Source organism: Euprymna scolopes, chromosome 25, assembly GCF_053919585.1.
Source record: "Euprymna scolopes isolate OS-2025 chromosome 25, ASM5391958v1, whole genome shotgun sequence".
NCBI lineage: Eukaryota > Metazoa > Mollusca > Cephalopoda > Sepiida > Sepiolidae > Euprymna > Euprymna scolopes.
In genome coordinates, this window is record NC_136506.1 from 79,055,861 (window position 1) to 79,079,529 (window position 23,669).

The following is a 23,669-nucleotide window of genomic DNA, read 5'->3' on the forward strand; positions in this document are numbered from 1 at the left end:
TTATGATGCTGAAACTCACGCAACTTCGAGGAATCGTACTTTTCAATAAAAATTGAATGTTATCAAAAAGCAAACAAACAAACAAACGAACAAAAACAATATACACATTACAAAAAATAAAGGGAACAGCGACTACTTTTTTTTAATGCAACAAAGTTTATAATATTAATAAACAAAAATGTGGTTTTAACATTAAAGAAAAAAACAAAAAATAAAGCGACGATAGTTGTAGAGGAATTGTAATTTTGATTAAACAAAATTTTTGGTTCTTGTTTAGAATTCAACCTTATTAAAGAAAAATAAATATTTATGATGTACCATTCGTCACGGAACAAGATGTCATATTCCAAAATCACATAAATTTATCAAATAGATTTTCCTTTTAACTAAGGAAATAAAATTTTATGAGTAAGCAAAAAAAAAAAAAAAAAAAAGGAAGGTTTCACGTCGGTATTTTGGAAAAAAAACAAAAAAAACAAGAAAAAACAATGGCAAAATAAATCCACAATAATTCAAACTTGCAAGATCAGCCTTGTAATGCAGCCAAGTTCACATTAATCGCTTTAAATTGTTTGGAAATTATTTTCTTTATAAAAATAAAAGTATTTGGTCAATTCACGCGAATTTTGGAATATGACATTCCGTTCCGTGACGGGTATGTACATCATAAGCATTTTATGAACGTTTATTTTCTGCGACGTTTGCTTCTTTTTCTTCCTTTTTTTTTTTTGTTGAAAAATGGACGATTTTTTTTAGTTATATTTCTTAGATCAATGGCGAGTTATACAAAAGCGCATTAATATATATATATATATATATATATATATATATATATATATATATATATATATATATATATATATATATATATAATTTTAACTTACTAGCATGAGTGCCCGGCGTTGCCCGGGTGTTTGGAGGTGTATGCTAAGCAAAAAAAAAAAAAAAAAAAAAACCAACAAAAACCGGTCAATTTGTTTAACTTTGACCCCTTTTATAACCCCTTAAAATTTATTGTTTTTGGCGCAAATCAAGTTATTAACTTAGATCCATGTCCAAGGAACCTATATCTAAAATTTCAAGTGTTTATACCCAAAATTGTCGGAGGAGTTTGGTAGAGTTCTCAAAGGTCAAATCGTTGAATTTTGATCCTTTAACAGCCAAATTTCTGGCCGAAAACCGATCACATCGATTTTCCCAAATCTCAGTACCCTGTATATAAAAATTCGAGCCTGTAGACTAAAAACTGACAGAGTTATTGCATAGGAAAATGCACACAGACACGTTCACTTTTATAGATATATAGATTGGTATAATATTTAAAAAAAAAACGTTTTTTTTTTTTTTGCTATTAATGTTATAAAATTTTGTGGGTTTGTATTACTGTACACATAGATTCGAAAAAGTTGTCAAAAAACAAATATATAACAAATAAATGTTATCCAAGGCAAGATAAGTTACTTTTCTGCCAAACTGGATATATTTTTTGTGTTTTTATTCAACGTAACATATTTATTCAGCTCGAAAAACATACAGTGTTTACCGATGTATTCGAACATTCAAGATGGCGTCTCACACCCTCTTTAACACAGTAAGTTTGGGAAAAGGTGTTATAAATAAAAAAAAAACTATACAAAATACTATTAAAACCCCGCCGACTCAACCTATGTCACGGTAACATATATTGAGCGAGTTTTTAACAGTATTTTATCCGTTTTTTTTTATTTATTTATAACATCTTTTCCCAAACTTACCGTGTTAAAGAGAGAATCAGACGCCATTTTGAATGTTCCAATGGTTTTCGAGCTGAATTAACATTGAATAAAAACACAAAAAATATATCCAGTTTGGTAGAAAAGTAACTTATCTTGTCTTTGATAACATTTATTTGTTATATATTTGTTTTTTGACAACTTTTTCGAATCTATGTGTACAGTAATACAAACCCAATTTTGTTACATCAAATGAAGTAATTGAAAAAAAAAAATTTTTTTTTCTTACAATTTTCCGTAAACAAAACATTCGAGTAATTGTAGGAAAAAATTATTTTTTTCAAATATTTTGGTAAAATAGAGTTATCTCCCTTACACTAATAAGATTTCGAATTGCCAAAATATTGGAACAAAACTGTCACGTGACAAACCTACATCTGCGTTGCCTGGCAACAGCGTAACAAACTTGGCGTTTTGTTGTTGTTGTTATTGTTGTTGTTTTCTTTTTTCGATTCCAAGTTCACCTAACACGATGAAAGTCGGCTGTTTATTTTACCTCATTTTGTATCGATTCGTTTTTAGATGATTCAATTCAAATCGCCGCAAAATTTGGACACGGGCGTTAATCAGAAAAATAAAAATGTCTACCCGACCACGTATTCATAAAATCCCAGTCATTGATCATCTTTTGTGTGAAGAAACGGCAGATTTGACAAAAGTAAGTGACCACCACCACCACTACTACTACTACTACTACTACTACTACTGCTACTGCTGCTGCTGCTGCTACTACTACTACTACTAATAATAATAATAAGTTACTTCCTATTTCAGAGACTAGCTAAGAAAGGACGATAACACAATCTCGTAAATCTGTCCCTTAACTAGAAAATTATGAACTTTTTTTTCTTTTTTACATGGGTGTCACCACTTATCAAGGCCCAGAGGCCACTCGAGGATAAGGGTTAATAGGGATACATTAGTCATTGTGATTTTAGTATAGTAAACAGGGGGAATTTTGTAACTTGGATTACTTAGGGGGACGATTCAATTAGAACTTGTTCACATTGGACTTTTTCTTTTTTTTTTTTCATAGGCATCAACACATTATCAAGGCCAAGAGGCCACTCAAGGATAAGGGTTAAAGAGTGTACAGTAGAAATTGGACAATATAATAATCATTAGTAATGAAACTTTGTTAAATTTGATAATTATATGGAACGGCTCATCAAGAACTTATTTACGTTAGACTTGAAGACAACCATATTGTAGTCAGCCGGAAAGCAGGAAAATGGAAGACAATTCCACAGGCGTGCAGTTCTAATAAAAAAGCTTTGTTCATGGAATCTACGTTTAGGTTTAGGCACAGATAAAGAGTGGGGGGAATTATTGATAGTGTTTACAGCTAGACGAGTGTTTCTTGTGAAAGTTTGGCGAGGGGGGACCATAGATTGAAGCTCAGTCGAACACTTTCCATGAAAATAACGATACATCAGAGACAGACTCGCAACATCTCTTCTGTGAGATAGAGGTTGCAAGGAAGAGAAAAGGACATCTCCTACGAGGCTACGAAGTCTATTTTGAACTCTCCTTTTGGTAGACTTATTGATATTTAGATCCATCCCCTTCATCTCCACTACCACGGGAAATGTGACACAAGATTGGAAAGTAGGGATTGAAAAGTCAACACACAAGAGGTGTGTACATTCCGTCTCACAAAAAATGTCTGACCAATGTAACATATTTTCATCAGTTACATGGTTGGGAAACCTATACTCCGCTATAGTCTACATGTTCATATCAGTGCAGAATACATGAATACGGAAATGAAGTTCAATGAATTCATACTTTTATCTCGTACTTGTTTTTATTTTATTTTCATTTCGTTTTAATTTACTTTTATTATTATATTTAATATTAATAATAATAATAATAATAATAATAATAATAATAATAATAATAATAATAATGGTGTTTGTGCAGTGTATACACTGTGTTATATTTTAGATAGGATTTTCAAGTTAACTTTTATGGCATCTTTTTTTTCATCAAATTGTACACAATAGTTAGAAAGTCGCTCCCTATTAAGAATGGCTTTCTAAATAACGTTATTATTTCAGCACGGTAAGTACACGGCACAAATTCCAAACAATATTTATTTATAAAATAAACACAATAGGTTAATTAAAATTTAATGTACTCTTTATTTTTAGTTCATATCAAAACTTTAATTAAAACTGATTAGTTAATGCATTTTTAAGATGAATTTGTGTTCGTATGAATAAAGTGTTTGAGAGAATAAAGAATTTCAAGAATAAAGTGAATGCGTTCGAGAGAATAGAAAATTTGCTATTTTATTTCTCATTTCAGTCATGTAAATTATTTACAGATAAAATGTTATAAAACAAACAAACAAAAAATTTTAAGTTTTAAATATATTTCAAAGAAATAAATTACGCCTGGTGCTAAAATATTGAAATCATCAATTAATTTAGTTTAAAAAAAAAACTGTCGTGAAAAATGTCTCTAACTTTGAAATATTTGGAAATACTCAATAAAAAGCTTTATTTATTATAAAAAGAACGGACTGAAAAATATTCTCATATAAAAATTGTTTTGCAGTTTAAAAAAATAAATAAAATGAAATATTCGACTTCCTTTGATAGATATAAAAATTCAGAAACAACCCACTTACTGTTATATTTTGTTAGATTAAAATTATCCCAATGTGCAATTATTATAATTACAATTATATAATCATCCAAATGAAGAATTGTTTTTTCTCTTTAGGAGAATAAAAAACATACACAATCTAAGACAACGAAAAATATTTTTTATGGCCATGTGGTTCAACCTGATTATGTTCATTTTCCCCCCATGTTTTTCATCAAAATATGTAGCATATTTTTCATCAATAGACAAAGAACAGGAAAGAACTTCAACTCGCCTTTTTCCCATTGTAACAAAACAAAAGTTCATCAGGAAATGACGTCACGTTGTCATGTTCACTGGCCTACTCTCTCTGTGGTGGTGGTCTAACTCTGCTATTGTGGGGAGGCAAGTAAATAGAAACATTACAGTGATGTTTCATGATATCAGCGCGAATCACAAGCATCAGCATCGTCAACAGCTGCAAAGGAGCAAGAGCAACAATAACCAACAAATGGTTACTACTACTACTACTACTACTACTACTTCTACTATTGTTGATAAACTCACACATGCACACACACACATGTCTACCAGCAATCATTTCCACTTACGTAAAGCAACCACAAACGATAATCACAAACATTCATACTAACATAATGCAACACACACACACACACACACACACACACACACACACACACACACACACACACACACACACGCGCGCGCACACGCACACGCACACGCACACACACATACACACAAACGCATTTTTTGTATCATTTGGAATATTCGAATTGCTGTTCTTATCTTGATCGTTATTTTTATAACGTTTTAGCCGATCTAATCTCCGCCCTTCTTCAGGTGTATCTTGTTGAACTCAGGACTCTTTCTGTCAAACTCTGCAATTAGTGCAGATTTTCAAAAAGAACCATTTATCTAATCTACGAGGGTAGGATGCTCTTGTTCTGTCAGCCATGACCAGGTAGAAGTCCTAAATAATTTGCGATTTTATTTGAGTGTCGTCTGTACTAAGTATTGAACTTTCAGCCACCAGAAGAGTGCAGCTTACAACTGAATTTTACCAAGTATTTTATGCGTTAAGCCACAGGTCCTTGCAGACAATTCTAGTATGAATTTTGTGAGCCTTAAACCTATTCTCGTTTTTTAGATTTACAATGTTACTACTTTATCATTATTGATTTATATATATATATATATATATATATATATATATATATATATATATATGAATAAAAAAAGAATACGAAAAGTATAAAAGCTTATAACTTTTCTTTATTCGTTTTCAATTGGTGACGTGCAGGAATACAAAATAATATTATGAAAAAAAATTTAAAAACTTTTTATATATATATATATATATATATATATTAATCACGCAAAACTTTATATTTGGGTTTTAGCTGAGGAAAATCTGTGCAAATTAAAAAAATAGAATTGGCTAGGTGAAGGTCGGACAACAGCATTACGAATATGCATGCGTAACGTAACAGCTTTTGGTTCATGTTTTAATTTTTAGCCTTGCCACAAACATATATTCATAGCTCAGGCATTAAATCACAGAGAAAAAGTAAATCGTAAGCTAAATGTTTTGATTTCAATTCTCGGTGGTGGCGCACAAGTAATTTTTTAAAAAACTTTTTAAATCATTGGGTTAAATATAATATAATAATAAATACGAAATATCTGCATTAATCAAAATATCATATTTAAGTGTATTTTACCACTGGGCTATGCGGGGCGGCCTTTTACGTTTCAACAATTTTTTATTTATAAAAATATCTATTATATATATATATATATATATATATATATATATATATATATATATATATATATATATATATATATAAATTGTTTGTTTGCATCTTGTCTATGACGATCGGGCTATTCTGTCTATAAAAAACAGAATGACAGGTAAAATTATATATATATATATATATATATATATATATATATATATATTTAAATTAATTAAAATATATATAACAGTTAAGCTAGACAGAATTTTCACATAGCATCTCCACATCAGGCTATTGCATGGAATCGATGTTGCTACATATTTTTATATGTTTACCGTTATACTAGGTTTGCTAGCCAGCTAATCAGATTCTTTGTTATTCACACACCCATTTATTATAACCAATTATCACCAGAAAGGAAGTGAAACCTAATCCCCATCAAAAAAGACAAAAAAGGTGAATTAGAGGTTAGATTACCCTTGCCTGATAAACGTGCGCCTATTGGCTGCAATAAATAGGTGTGTAAATAACAAAGAATCTAATTGGCTGACTAGCAAACCCAGTTTCATAGGAATATATGAAAACATGTAACAACATTGACTCCATGCAATAGCGTGAAGAATCTGCACAGAGATGAAACACGGAACATTCTGTGTAGCTTAATTACCATATATATTTTCAAAACTTACTACCTAGCTCTTCTTACAATGAAGCACTGTCGAAATAAATAATGAAAATATTTACATAAAATCTTATGTAGATACATGAAATAATATATATATATATATATATATATACAGAGAGAGAGAGAGAGAGAGAGAGAGAGAGAGAGAGAGAGAGAGAGAGAGAGAGGGAGATTCCTTTAATTCAGTTGACTTATACAATTCTTGAGAGTATCTGTTTCATAGCGCAAAATCAATCACTTAATTCTTATATCAATCAGTCATTTATTCTCTATATTGCTCTGTAATTAAATTGAGCTTCTTAAATAAGGATTGATATATATCATTAGAAAATATATTTCTACAGAAATATATATATATATATATATATATATATATATATATATATATATATATATATATATATATCTGTATATATATATATATATATATATATATATCCGGCCTGTAGGTTCACAGCGACCTTGAATGTATGGACTTCTTAAGATCCACACGAATGGGGTCCTTTTAAGACCCATTCTTTCCATGATTGGCTCAACTCAACATGAATTGGCCAAATGGTTGTCTGAGATCCTTGAACCTGTACTAAAAAACTTTTCAGATAATTGTATTGTGGATTCTTTCCGTTTCACTGCTACAATGCGGAAACGTGATTGTAATTCATAAACAAACTTTTTATGTTCGTTCGATGTTACCAACTGTTCACAAATGTTCACCCCTTGAAGAGAGCATCAAAATATGTGCTGACATGCTTTATCGGAGCACACTGACCTCTCCCACTTTTCCTGAGAATATTTTCCTGGAACTAATGGAACTAGCCACCAAGTCGGTTTGCTGCAGTTTTAATGATGTAATTTATTAGCAGGTCGACGGGGTGGCTATGGGTAGTCCTCTGAGTGCTATCCTAGTGAATTCAGACTTTCAGGAATTCTTACTCTTCACTCGGGTCTCTAGACCTTTCCGTTATTGGCGTTACGTGGATGACACTTTTGTCATCTCCAAATCTCGCGATGAAGTAAGCAATCTTTTTCTGAATTTAAATAGTCTCCACTCTGCACTCAAGTTCACTATGGAGGAAGAGCAAAATGATTCTTTACCCTTTTTGGACGTCCTTGTAGAAAGGACAGAGAATCGGTTTAGTACAACTTTATACAGGAAACCGACATTTATAGGCCTGTATATAAGTTGGGATTCTTTTGCCCCTACCAGGAGAAAAACTTCAAGTCCAACATTAACAAATTCCTAATGAACCGCCCCCTTAAGTAAACACTTCATCAAATCTCCACACTAACGTAATGTACTTGCAATAACCCTTATCCCAGAGTGGCTTCCGGGCCTTGATAAGTGGTGATCACTGTGTAAAAAAAAAAAAAAATCACTTTAATCAAGACTTTGGTCTACCGTGCCCTCATGATTTGCTTGACTAGCAAACTTGACAAAGAATTGAAGAAGATAACTGATATTTTTGTGAAAAATGGCTTCCCTGAGGGTATAATCTCTAAGCATGTTCGGCAAGTTCTTGTTAAATTTGATACCAACCCTTTTTTGGTCTGGCTAAGTGTCCAGTTTATCTGAAACTCCCTTATATTGGTTCTATCAATAAAGGGTTTTTCGATAAAATTACCTCGGTTGTATCTCACTGTTTCTATGCGGTGCAGCCTCGTGTGGTGTTTGGCACTAAAACTGCCTTCCCAGCTTTTAAGAAAGATACACTTCCCACACTACAAAAAAAGTTTAGTTGTATATCAATTTAAATATCAGTGTGATGCTGACTATGTGGGTCGTACGTTTTAACGGCTGGGAGTCAGATTGGCACAGCATGTCCCTGCATGTTTTCGAAAGTCCCGTGGGTGTGAAATAAACACATTGTTGAACACATCTGGGTGTTCACAGAACACTTCCGGGCATTTACGGAGCACATCGTGGCGCTCACCTATTCATGAGTCATCAATTGGTGTGCACTTGCATGACAATAAAACATGTGGCGAAGCGTATTCAGATGGCTACTTTCACATTGTACACAATATATATAATTTTAATTGTAACTTTATCCATTATATACATTAATTGCTATTGCTCCCAGGTCCACTCTGACCCGGAGTGGTAGTACCTGTTAGGGTCCCAACTATGAGTTAAATAGAATCCGACTTAAAAAAAATATACTCCATTAAAAATCGTTCCTCAAAATAACTAGATTCGGCATTAAATAACCTGAAAAAGGTTGATATGCCGTAAAACAAAAACAACCAACGAACCATTATATATAATTAATTATTAAAACATCTTTCTCTAAATGAAATATTGTTAAGCTTGGAATCACAGTTTTTTTTTCTTTGTAATTTATTCGCTATTTACTGATTGCATTTTATTCTGTTTTTGTTTGTTGTTTATTCTATGAAGTCCGAAACAGATGCAAGACTTGATATAAGTATCTCCTTGCTATTTTTCTAATGGGAATGTTAAAAACATTGTTTTGTTTTGCTTTGATTTTTTTTGGTTTTTTAAACACTTTTTATCTTTAAAACTGTTTGCAAAATATCTAATTCACTGAAATAAAAACTAATTTCTTCTTTTTTCTGCAGAGTTTCCAGATAGAGCCAGTGAATTTTAGAAAAGTTATCAAGTTATTAGTAGATCCTTTTTCAGTAAGTATGTTTAAAAAAAATATGGAGTACAGGGGAGGGGGGAGATTGTGCTGGTGTGATTACAAGAGTTTTTAATGTTTATCGTGTTTATGGTGTAAGTTCAAGGAACGTCTGTCATTACTGACCAGCAGAGTTATGAAGTGTGAAGATGTATGGAAGCAACACCTGGCCGTAATGTGAGTTTTAAAGACAGCCTTAGATCTGATGACCTCAGGGAAGATTAAATCTGGACAGTATAGGGGTATGTGTGCAGAACAGGAAACTTTGTTTAGTCATGTTGAAAGACTGGATGAGAGTTCTTGGGTTGGTAGATGTAGAACAGTTGAGGTAGTAGGGTTAGTTGACATGGGGAAAGCAAAAGAAAATATGGAAGGAAGTGATAAAAATGCATTTGAGAGGAAGTAGGAAAAAATTATGAACAGATAAAAGTTAGTTTGGAAGTCAATTTCTAAAAGCCACCCTAACACATGCCAGCATGTTCAACAAACACAATAAACCCATGAGGATGACGATGATGATGATGACAATGATGACGATGACGATGATGATGACGATGACGATGATGATGATGACAATGATGACGACGATGATAATGACGATGATGATGATGATGACGTAGACGTTGACAACAATGATGATGATGACACATGCCAGCATGTTCAACAAGCACAATAAACCCATGAGGATGACGATGATGATGATGACAATGATGACGATGATGATGATGACGATGACAATGACAATGATGATGATGATGATGATAATGACGATGATGATTATGATGACGACGTTGACGTTGACAACAATGATGATGATGACACATGCCAGCATGTTCAACAAACACAATAAACCCATGAGGATGACGATGATGATGATGACAATGATGACGACGATGATGACGACGACGATGATGACGACGATGATAATGGCGATGCCGCTGATGATGATGATGATGATGATTTTTAATGTGAGTTTTAAAGACAAACTCCGTAGCGAAAGGATATTCCCGTCTGCAGTTAGCATTTCTGTAAAGATAACCTATGCTGATGGTTTCAAATCAATCAACAATTATTTTATTTCTGACAATCGACCCTATTTTATTTATTCTGGTGAGTGTCTGTGTCAGTTATATTTTATTTCTGCCAGTACATCTGCAATCTCAGATAAAGATTAATTCCAGACAGTATAAGGTGATGTGTGCAGAACAGGAGACTTTGATGGTATGGTCACTTTGAAAAACTAAATGAGCGTTTTGGGGCTTAGTAGCTGTAGAACAGTTAAGGCAGTTGCGTCAGTTAGCGGGAGAGTGCCAAGGACAATATGAGAGGAAGTGTTAAAGACGGACTTGAAAAAAGAGTGATAAAGACCTGGCCAGAGATAGGTTAGTTTGAAAATCAATTTCTAAAAGCTCTACAATGCATGCCAGCATATAAAATGAACATCAAATTGATTATTATTATTATTATTATTATTATTTACTCACTAGGAGTATTCACACAGACCATCATCAAAGATTTCTCTTTGAGAACAACTTGTGGTGTTCTCTGGAATGACAACAAGTCTCACCCGATTTCCAGTACTCTGCACCTTTTTCAATAACCTTTGCAGTTGAATTTGTGTTATTGCAACAGCCGCTTACTAGTGATTTCTCATTGGCAGTGACCATTGGCCTTCACTGGAATTTGTGTGGCAATAAGTCTCCCCAAGGTTCCATTATTATTATTATTATTGGCTCACAAGGAGCTTTCACACAGATCTTCAGAGATCTTTCCCTGAAAACAGCCTGTGGTGTTCACTGGAAGTTGAGTGACAACAAGTCTCCCCAGTACTCTCCACCTCTTTTGATAACATTTGCAAATAAGTTTGCATTATCGCAATAGCTGCTTGCCATTGATTTCTCGTTTGCAGCAACTATTGGTCTTTGTTGGGATTTAAGTGGCAATAAGCCTCCTCAAAGTCCCAGTTCTCTTCGCACTTATTCGGCTAAGGTCTGGTCAGTTCATCGGTCTTTCCTTCCTCCTTGACTCTACTTGGTTATTTAGTTTTGCTCTTTGGGGGGGGGGCAGTAATGTGGCCATGGGGTAGGGTTGGGCTAGAAAACTTATAGATAGTGTAGTGTTTCCAAATTCAAGGGTTTTTCTTAATATTTCAGCTGTTTTCATGATTGTTGTTCGTTGTGTTTTTCCAGTCATTCCTTTGATTCCAATTTCTCCCATTCTTTTTTCCAAGTTTTTCGGGAATGATCCTAGTGCTTCTACTATTTTAGGTATCATTTTGATTTTCTGCATCTTCCATATCCCTTTCATTTCTCTGGCTAGCTCTGTGTATTTGTTCTGTTTCTCCTTTTCTTTGATATTCACCCTGTGGTCAACTGGAACAGAAAAGTCTACGATTTGACAGGATTTTTCTTTATTGTTAATTATTACAACATCCGGTCTTTTTGCTTGGATGGGTTTATCAGTTTGTATGTCCATGTCCCATAGGATCATCGTTTTCAAGTACTGCTGCCAGCTTATGTTTGTACCACTTGTCTGCGCGTTCGAGATGCAGTTGTTTGCGTGATTCCCAGTGTACTACCCTTCCCACTTGGTTGTGTCTGTTCTTGTATTTTTGGGGGCCAGTTTGCTGCATTCACTTATTATATGGTTCCCAACAACACAGTCTTCTAAATTATTCCGACATTGCAGCAATTATTATCATTATTACTAACTCACAAGGAGCTTTCACACAGGTCTTCAGAGATCTTTGCAAGAAAACAGCCTGTGGTGTTCCCTGGAAGCTGAGTGACAACAAGTCTCCCCAGGTTTCCAGTACTCTCCACCTCTTTTGATAAACTTTGCAAATAAATTTGCATTATCACAACAGCTGCTTGCCATTGATTTCTCGTTGGCAGCAGCTATTGGTGTTTGCTGGGATTTGAGTGGCAATAAGCCTCCTCCTCCTCCTCATTATTATTATTATTATTATTATTATTATTATTGAGGACAATCCGTCTTGTGAGAGGATAATTTTGACCAAATATCATGTTCTTTGGTCTAGCAGCCTTAAGTTAATGAAAAACAATCAGCTGCATGGACAGACAGACAAATATCTATCATAATATTAGTATAGATTACTTCAGTCTTTTCTTTTCTTGTTTGTTGGTTAACTTCGATCCATGCCAGGTGTACTGGCAGAAATAAAACATACCTGATACACACACTCACCTAGCCCGAAGAAACAAAATATGGTTGATTGTCGGAAATAAAATAATTGTTGATTGATATGTAACTACCTGCACAGGTTATCTTTATTCAAAGGCTAACCACAGACGAGAATCCCCTATCGTTAAATAGACATCCTAAGGGTGTGGTTACATTAAGAGTGAAGGCGAAATCCAAGTAGAGAATGTGAGGGTATCACAAATTATTATATAAACTAACCCAACATTGTGATTGCAAATGAACTGCTGATTGGTTATATAAAAACTACTATGGTAATTCGTGTGCAATTTCCTTCCTCACTCACCCGCACTCATTCACCGCCACCGAAAATAAAGATGGATTATTAACTTTTTATTCATCAGTGTTTATTGTAATTACCGAAAGCGGATATCTATATATTTTTTATTCCATTTTCATCCCAAACAAGGCAACAGTGCCACCTTGATGTAGCGGGCTACTATCAGGGACATAAGTTGCAAGGATACTATGTAGGGAGTTGAGCAGCGAGATATCTATTCATATTACACTTGAACTTCTGCATGTCAGTACAGTTGGGAAAGCAGGAACCCGGAACGAAGTTCCAAAGTCTAGCAGTTCTGCGGAAGAAACTATTAGAGTGGAAGACTTTCTTACATCTAAGGATCTCTACTGTGTAGGGGTGCGATTTTGCTGCTAAAACAGGCGGACGGATGCAACATTTCGTCAATGGGACAGATGTGGAAGCTTTGATGACAGTTCAGGACCTATCAGGTTGGCAACTCTCTTTTAAACGTTGTCCAGGAGTAAGAAACTAGTAGCAGATGCATCAGCCCAAATGTGACAACAGTACTCCATACATGGGAGAATGGTGGCCTTGTACAGATATAGGACACTTTCAGGCGTAAGTAACTTTCTAGCACAGTAGAGAGAGCCCATCTTCTTCACAGCGACCTTGGCAATGCTCTCAATGTATCTGTTCCAGAATTTTAAAAAATTTATATTCACCCTAAAGAAGACAAATTGCCACTGAGGTGTAAGGGGCTACTGTGAATTAAGGATCATGTCTACAGGAACACTCTCAGTAGGGAGTTGAGCTACAAGGTATCTGCTCGTATTGCACTTAAATATTGAATTGACCAAAATCTTTATTTGCTTTTTTTGAAACATCGTTTTATATTCCTACTAGCAGGACGCCCAGCATTGCCCGGTCATACAATATGCTTAAACATGATATTTTGATTTAAGCAGGTTGCATATGTATTATTATAGAATCAATTCTCTATTGAATATTATATATTACAAGGAATAATTTGCCCGGTTGACTAATTCGCAAAAATAAATAAATAAAAATAAAAAAATAATAATGATAATGTCGTTCATCAAATTCCGTCTGTGTTTGTTTACAATATAACGTCAGCTGATATTTGGGTTTAACGATAACTGTCCTGACAACTCACTTCTGATTAATGTTTAGTTTTAAACTATGCAAACAAAGAAATGATTTGCAACAATTTTAAATCGTACCTCTCCTTTTATCGTAAATTGAATTCGTTAATAAGAAAAAAAATTAAGATAAAATGGTGAGGTACATCCAGGCTTGAACAGGGGATCATTCGATCTGTAGTCCAATGCTCTATCACCGAGCTATACTTTGAGATGTCAATAATTCTCTTCTTTTTTTTTTTTTGAAAGAAATGATTTGTTAAGATTTTATTATCTCCCTTGCCGGCGTAACGTAAGATATTCTAGTAAAAATTCTTTTTTTATCTATAAGTGTTGTGGTGGCACCCACTCATTTACATATGTGGATAATATTACACATAAATAGCAAGAGTCGATTAGTCTGAGTGTGTGTTAACCAGAAACCACCGAAGGCCAAGCAGAGAGCAGATATGTTCTCCAGTCAAGACTCTCTTACCTGACAACCATTATGTAAATATACTGTAAATATACTTTTCCTAATACACTTCTTATTGATCTACCTTTGTTTGTTGAGTCTTCATTTGTATTGCCTTATACGTTATTTGGTTCCACCTGCAAACATAACAGTTGGTGACAAAGACGAACGTCAAACATAACAATAAGAAAGAAAGACTATTTTTATGATCAGATTTTTTCGATTTTCGATAATTATCAGATGAATTTCTGTACAAAACATATCTAAGAACCCTGCCAGACATATAAATTACCTTTGTGTGAAATTTGCAAAAGATAGGCTCAGCAATTTCGGAATCACACACACAAAATGACTTTTATATAATAGATAGATAGATAGATAGATAGAGATAGAAATTCTTCAAATATTGTATTGGGTGTTGAGATTATGCTGAAGTTAATGTGTAATAAGCTTCCAAGCAGAAGAATTCTTACATTTTTTCTCAAATTTCAGCCCTTGGAAATGGAAGATCAGGCAGATGCTTTTTACCATAGAAAAGGAAAAAAGTTATCTATAATATAAATTTCATCTGTCTGTTTAAATGTATGTATGTATGTATGTATGTATGTATGCCTCTGGATCTGTAAGGTGTGTGATTGGGCTCTGTTGTCTAAGGCAAGTTTTGTTAATCACATGAAAGCCACGATAATAATGCTGTTAGTTTCATACAAATCAGTGAAAGTTTTCAGTGTCATGTCTGCTTGAGGGTGTGCAAGTCGCTGACAGGGCTAAAAAGTCATATTCGGGCACATGGATTTTAGTGACTGAGGGAGTGGCTCTCGTCTTACAAGACGTTGCAATCATCATGTATGTATGTATGTATGTATGTATGCATGCATGTATGTATGTATGTATGCATGCATGTATGTATGTATGTATGTATGTATGTATGTCTCGCTAAAACTTTCGACAGAGGTGACGGATTTTCACAAGATTGATATCGTTTTGAAGCTCGACCCTTCAAACAACAAATATCGAAAAATTGGCTAAAAACATTAATTCCTTCATCCTCAACTGGACACTTTTCTACAAGGAGGGGGTCGATATTTTCGAAAGATCCCCTCTTTTCGATTGACTAACCTTAATTTAAACCTTCGCCACTTCCGGTTTGGCAATGGATTTTTCTTTCATGTTTTTTCCTCTTTCACAGCATGGGTTCGAGCCTGCCTGCCTACTACCACTTTTTTTTGCTCAACGCACACCTTCAAACACCCAGGCTAGTATAAAGATATAGCATGCGTATGGGAAAAATGCTGTCACAGAACAGGTGCGCCAGAAATGATTTGCTTGATTCCAAAAACAAAACAATTTTCATTGAGAGATCCTCCTTGCTCTGACCGAACGAAGCTGATCAATCGTTTCTCTCTAATAGGTTCATAAGAGTAATGGTTGATGGGCAAAATTCAGAAGCTTACAGTATTAATGCTGGAGTTCCTCAGGGGTCCATCCTGGGTTCAACTCTCTTCCTCATCTACATCAATGATCTCCCAAATCACATCCTAAGATCATTTGTAGACATTTATGCTGATGACACTACCTTCTATGGCAACACTTCAAAGGCCATAAATGACCAAGTTCTCTCTGATTCTCTCTCCTCTAATCTTGAGACCTAGTCCTGCCTTAGCAGTTCAAAATAGACTCTGTAGCCTAATAGGCGATGTCCTTTTCTATTTCCCTGCAACCTCTTTCCCACAGAGGAGATGGTGTGAGCCTGTCTCTGTTTTATCATTATTTTCATAGTAAGTGCTCGTCTGAGCTCCAATCTATGGGCTCTCTTGCTAAACTTTCACGAAAAACACTCATCTAACTGAAACCACTATCAATAATTTCCCCCACTCTTTATCTGTGCCTAAACTTAAACGGAGATTCCATGAACAAAGCTTCTTTCTTAAGAACTGCATGTCTGTGGTACGCTGTTCCGTTTCCCTGCTTTACAACTGACTACAATACAGTCATCTTCAAGTTCAACTTGAACAAGTTCTTGATGAGCTGTCTCCTTAAGAAATCCAATTTACTAAATTTCCACTGCTAACGATTACTATGATATTGTCCCATTGATTACTGTACACTCAATAACCCTTATCCTCGAGTGGCCTTCGGGTCTTGATAAGTGGTAACTCCTTTGTAAAAAAAAACAGTGACCAAGTGAAAGCTAGTTGAACAAGATCCTCGTTTGACAACCAGACAAATGGCAGATATTCTTAAAGATTTACAAATGGAGCGCGAAAATAAATTAATTAATATTAATTCTATAATAAATTAAATAAATTAAATAAATAAATAAATTAAATAAATAAATTAAATAAATTAATAAATTAAATAAATTAAATAAATAAATAAATTAAATAAATAATTAAATAAATAAATAAATAATTAAATGAATTAAATAAATTAATTAAAATAAATTAAATAAATTAATTAATATTAATTTTATAATAAAATCTTTCAATATTTTCAGAACAAAAAAAAAAAAGAAAAACTAAGAAAAAATTTGAGTGTATCTGTTATTCAAAGCTATGTGTCTTTTTAAAAAATTTATTATATTTTGTACAGCTAAAAATATTATTTTCTCTTTTGTAGGCCCAGTTGTATGAACGGCATGTTTTAGCCATACGGAAAATTGTCCGACATTACAAGCAGGGGTTTATATCCTTTTTGTCTTTGTGCAATTCAGTTGAAGACATTTGCAATTTTCTCTTTTGTTCTGCTTTGGACGTAGGTCATTGGGAATGGAAACCACTTAAGCAAAAAAAAAAACCATACACATTTGTGCATATGTATGAATGCATATTTAGTGAGGTATATGTATGTATGTATATGTGTTCATGTATATACATGTGCATATGTATGCAATTCAGTGCTTACACACACACACACACACACACACACACACACACACACACGCACATATATATATATATATAAGTATGTATAAAAATTAATGTGAAAAGTAGAAAAGTAAAAAGTTTATATCTTTTTTTTATTTATTTTTATTTGGTGACTTATAGGAATACGAAATGTTTTTAGTAAAAACTTCTTTTTTTACAGGAACAAATTTTCGACCGTACCTCTGATCTTCCTCAGTGTAATAAAAAGGGATATTCATATACCCTAATGTAAACCCTAAGTCCAATGCCCCCATCAATTTTAAAACAGATTCCTAACTCGATCGTAAGTAAACTCAGCAATAACTCAAGTGATGAAAACGTATTTAACAGGTCAATTAACATCTATGACAGAGCTTTAAAAAATAGTGGGTACAAAATATTGATATTAAATATTAGCAACAAAACCGATAACTATAATAAAATTAAAGATAGAAGAAAAAGAAATATAATCTGGTATGTGCCGCCATACAATCAAATTTTAATAACAAAACTTGGCTAGAAATTTCTAGAACTCATCGAAAAGCACTTCCCCATAACCAATTCCCTACTCAAAATCTTCAATAAAAAACCCTGAAGTTATCATGAAGCTGCTGCGAAAATTTATAGATGGTAATTAAAGCACATAATAACAAAACATTAAATAAAAGCAATGAAAACAATGCTACCAAAATAAATAATAAAAAAGTGAACAACATGATAAAAATAAAACTAACACAAAGGACAAAAATGTAAATAGTAGAAATAATAATAATAATAATAATAATAATAATAATATATCAAACCCAAATAGTAAATCTAATAGAAATAAAAATAAAAATACTAATAATAAACAAGATAAATGCAACTGTAGATCTCACACACTTCAAAATAAATGTCTAACTACAAGCATAGTTTACCAGGCGACAATATTTGCAAAAGAAAACCCAAATAACAACAAATATTACGTAGGTATGACCTTCTTAGATTTCAAAACCAGATATTATGACCATAAAAGTATGTTCGAAAACAAAAAACACAGAATGAAAACAGCACTAGCAAACCAATACTGGGAGCTCAAAGAAAGTGGACGTTCGCTGATAGTGGAATCGAAAATAGTAAGACAAGCAAGTACATTTAGGGACCTAGACGATCCATGTAAGCTATGCCTAAATGAAAAATTCGCTATTGTATTCTTTAAAGAACCCCAACATCTATTAAACTGTAGGAGAGAAATAGCGAACAACCGTGTGCACAGGGTAAACTTTAGTCTAGGATAGTGAAACAAAATAATTTTGAAATTTATAACAACAATAGAAAATAAGTAAATAAATAAATAAATAAATAAAATAAAATAAACGCACATATTCATAGACAAGTCCATATATATATATATATATATATATATATATATATATATATATATATATATATATGAAATAAAATGGAGGTGGAAGGACCTGGATACTCAACGTTTCGCCCGATTTATGCGGGCTTCTTCAAGAGGGATGGTCATTGACGAGAGAGTCGGAGGATTGGGGCTATATATAATGATGGGGGAGAGCAGCGTGTTTTCCTTATGTAAATTAGATGTCATATATACATGTATATACATTTTATGAGAGAAGAACTAATTAGAGTAAACTAGTGTAGTGGATTACGTCTAAAAGATAAAATATCGTAGAGATTAAAAATTGTGTTTGAAAATATAGCGGTGATAGATTAAATAAATAAAATTGAGTTGAGTATCCAGGTCATTCCACCTCCATTTTATTTCATATCGTCGGATTTAATCCAGCTCAACAATCATACTGTCGGAATGGAAGGACAACTTTACAAAAGAAAGCTGCGTAAATATACTAACACACTGATCGCAGCTCACTCCAACACAAACAGGAGTTCTTTCTTACAACGATGCATTGACGAGAAGGTCATTCCCAAATGTACCAATAAGATCTTCCAATCCTCCCACCATATTTTCCCTGAACACATTGAGCAGTATCTAAGCACATCAGCACAAACTCTTAGAAACAAAGCAACTTATTTACGAACTATTGCCAAATCACTAGCAGACGATCTACACATGAACCACTCTATTTCTAGGAATACAACCTCTAAAATTAAACGACGGATTATATCTTTCAACTCTACCCACAACAGAAAACTTAACAAAAAACTATCCAATCTAATCTCCAACAGCAAATGGGGTTCTATTGGACGACCAAAACTCATACAAAATCTTACAAACCGGCCACTATCAAACACCGAGACAGAAGCCCTCAGCCTTGGTTTAAAATTTGCAACGGGAATCTATCCAAAGATAACAACCAACACAATCACTCGAAACTATAAACACGAAGATACCGACTTTATGAAAGGTTTCATCCAGGGTATAATATCCACGACCACCGCCCAAACCAGGGATATTACCCTACCAAAACGATACATAAATGCATTATCACACATGGCTAACGACCATAATATTATCGTCTCGCCTGCTGACAAAGGTGGGGGGATTGTAATAATGGAAACAACTGAATACAAAAATAAAATACTTCAACTATTACAAGATAAACACGCATATGAAAAAACTACCTCCGAAATAATACATAAAGAAATTGACAAATTTAACAAATCTTACAAGAAATTAATACATAATGATAAAATATGGACTACCTATATAGAATACCATCCTAAAATCCCGACCTTATATGGTTTACCCAAAACACATAAAAATAATAATCCAATACGCCCAATCATCTCTGGCATTGGCAGTGCCACCCATAAGATAGCAAGAGCGATCACAAAACTCCTAACGCCATTATTGGGCACAATTAGCAATTCCCATATAAGAAACTCTGGCGACCTTCTTAATAAGATAAAAAACATAGATATGAAAAATAAAACCATGAATAGTCTCGATATAGAATCTTTATACACCAATATCCCTACCAAGAAATGTCTCAACCTTCTTTCAAAACACTTAAATAAAATAAAAATTAAATTACCTTTGCCGATAGATAATATAATTAAAATTATAAGTATATGCATTGACATGACATATTTCACATTCGATGGACTCTGCTATAAACAAAAATTTGGACTGCCCATGGGTAACCCTCTAAGTGGGGTTTTGGCATGTCTATTTTTAGAATTCATCGAAACCGGACCTATGAAATATAAATTGCCCAAGGGTACCTCCTACTATAGATATATTGATGATATTTTAATTTTTCTCCCTATATCTTCCAAAATAGAGAATATCACTGATAAATTAAACAAGATTGAACCCACTATTAATTATACGTATGAAAGAGAAAATAACAACTCCATACCTTTTCTGGACATCAACATCATAAATAACAATGATCATCTAAGTTTTAAAGTCCATCGGAAAGTCACGAATAAAAATGATTACATACACTTTTACTCTCATCACGATGATAAAGTAAAAAGAGGTATTCTAATAGGATTTTTTCTTAGGGCCCTGAGAATATGTAGTGAAGAATACATCGTGGAAGAATTTGAGTATATCGAACGTACATTCATGAACTTGCAATACCCTCAACATTTTTTGGCAAATACAAAAAGAAAAGCACTAAAAATTTACCATGACCGAAACCGAGACCATTCCTTAAATAGCCAGATACACAACAGACAATTAACATTACCAACTAATAAAAACAACGACACAATATATAAGAACCTAAATAAGACAGGCATTCAAATAACAAAACTAAACTCTTTAACAATTAGGGATCTAACACGTAAAATTATAACTAACACCAACATTAACACCAAAGCCGGAATATATTCCATACCCTGCCTTGATTGTGGAAAAATATACGTAGGAGAAACTCAACGTAATTTAAATAAAAGAATATATGAACACAAAAGAGATGTAAAAAACAACAATACACTCAACGCCATATTTTGTCACATCATGGAAAACGACCACCATTTTGATTTTAACAAAGCAACTTTCCTTAAACACATACATAACAGATCCACACGACGTTTAATTGAGTCAGCTATAATCTCCCATTCCAGCAAAATAATTAAGCAAAGAAAAGGTTTTTTCCACGTTGCTCCCTTTCTGTCGAAAATAATTATCAAAGAAAACAACTTAGACACCGGTTAAACGCGAAAAAAAAAAAAAAAAAAAAAAAAAATTCGTAATTTCACTTAATTTTATTTTTATTTTACTTATTTACTGTATTTTATCATTATCTATTTTTAGACTCCATTTTATCACCTCCTATTCTTATTTTTAGATACCATCTTTTAAGTTACTGCGCTATTTTATCCCAATTCAATTATTTCTAATTTAAAAAAAAACAAAAAAAAAAAAAAAAACGATTCTTTCGTAATCTCGTGTCATTTTATTTATTTAATCTATCACCGCTATATTTTCAAACACAATTTTTAATCTCTACGATATTTTATCTTTTAGACGTAATCCACTACACTAGTTTACTCTAATTAGTTCTTCTCTCATAAAATGTATATACATGTATATATGACATCTAATTTACATAAGGAAAACACGCTGCTCTCCCCCATCATTATATATAGCCCCAATCCTCCGACTCTCTCGTCAATGACCATCCCTCTTGAAGAAGCCCGCATAAATCGGGCGAAACGTTGAGTATCCAGGTCCTTCCACCTCCATTTTATTTCATATCGTCGGATTTAATCCAGCTCAACAATCATATATATATATATATATATAATATCCGAAATTTACACTAAAACACAAAATAACATATCTGACTATACCTAGGCTGAAATAGGTCAGCTTACTAAACAAAAGGATATCTACCCTTCCCATAAAACACAAAGAGAAGAGGTGAACCGGAGGTCAACTGTGCCTTTGCTGTGTAAGTGCCCGCTCATTCCTTAATTAGTATGGGTGTGGGGGGCAACTAGGAAGCTGATTGACTAACTAGAAAATTCAATAACATGTGTTTATATATATATATATATATGTATATATATATATAAACACGCAATATGCACAACTTTTCGCATAAGCCTGACGAATTCTCATGAGAATGAAACGCGGAATATTCTGTGTAGCTTAATCGCCATATATATTTTCGTAACTTACGACCTAGTTCTACCTGTGTATTGAGCACTGTTGAAGTTAATACTAAAAAATTACACATAACGTTATATGTTTGTATATCTGTTTATGTGATTAACTTAAGCAGTCATATATATATATATATATATATATATATATATATATATATATATATATATATATATGGGGGCAGCATTGCTATTTTTTAGGTCGGAATCTATCCATATAACATTTAATGTTGGCTATTTGTTGAACTTGAAATATTATTTCTTTTTTGTTTGTTTTTGTTTTTTAATTCCTTACATCAAGTGGCTTCATGTGTTGCATGAAGCGATTTTCATTAAAATAAAAATAAAAATAAAATGTTTTTCCTTGACATGAACGTAATTATTAAGAGATCTAGTGGATGTGATCCACATATTGAACGTTTGCTGCAAAAGACTTTTGGAAAACCATGTTTATGTGGAACCGATGACAAATTTGTTGGTCGTCTGTTCGCTGCCATTCTTGAAAGAAAAAGCTTCTGATGAGACGATTTATGATGAAGTGGCTGTTGAATCCATTTGTCAAATTGGTGAGTGATTCATGGAAATTACTCTTATTGTTGTCCTTCTTTTCCTTCTTTCTTTTTCTTTTCCTTCTTCTTTTTCATCTGTTTCTTCTCTTTTCCTTCTTTCTTTTGCTTTTTCTTCTTTTTTCTCTTCTTTCTCTTTTTTCTTCTTTTTCCTTCTTTCTTCTTCTTTTCCTTTTTTATTCTTTTTTTCTTTTCCTTCTTTTTCCTTTTCTTTCTTTCTTCTTCTTCTTCTTTCTTTTTTCGTCTTTTTTCTTTTTTCTTCTTTCTTTCTTTTTCTTCTTCATCTTCATTTTCTTCTTTTTCTTCTTCTTCCTTCTTCTTGTTCTTTTTTTCTTATCTTGTTGTTGTTCTTCTTCTCCCATTTCTTGCTTCTTTTTTCTTTTTCTTTTTCATACTTCTTTTTGTTTCTTCTTGTTCTTTCTTCTTTCTTCTTGTTCTTCTTCTTTTTCTTCTCCTTTATTATTATTATTATTATTATTATTATTATTATTATTATTATTATTATTATTATTATTATAATATTTCCAATAAAAAAAATAACGTCTTTATACATACGTTTGGAGTGTTTGCAA

General features: G+C 33.1%; 1 protein-coding gene across 1 annotated transcript in view; it reads left to right on the forward strand.

The window, feature by feature from the left end:
• The first annotated feature begins 2,170 nt into the window (after window positions 1-2,170).
• Window positions 2,171-23,669, forward strand: part of LOC145247455 (cilia- and flagella-associated protein 69-like) — a 114,060-nt gene continuing 92,561 nt past the window's right edge. The window contains exons 1-4 of the mRNA XM_080109238.1: window positions 2,171-2,430; window positions 9,393-9,455; window positions 17,154-17,219; window positions 22,911-23,097. Coding sequence (XP_079965364.1) covers window positions 2,353-2,430; window positions 9,393-9,455; window positions 17,154-17,219; window positions 22,911-23,097 — 394 coding nt within the window. The 5' untranslated portion in view covers window positions 2,171-2,352. The remainder of the gene's footprint in view (window positions 2,431-9,392; window positions 9,456-17,153; window positions 17,220-22,910; window positions 23,098-23,669) is intronic.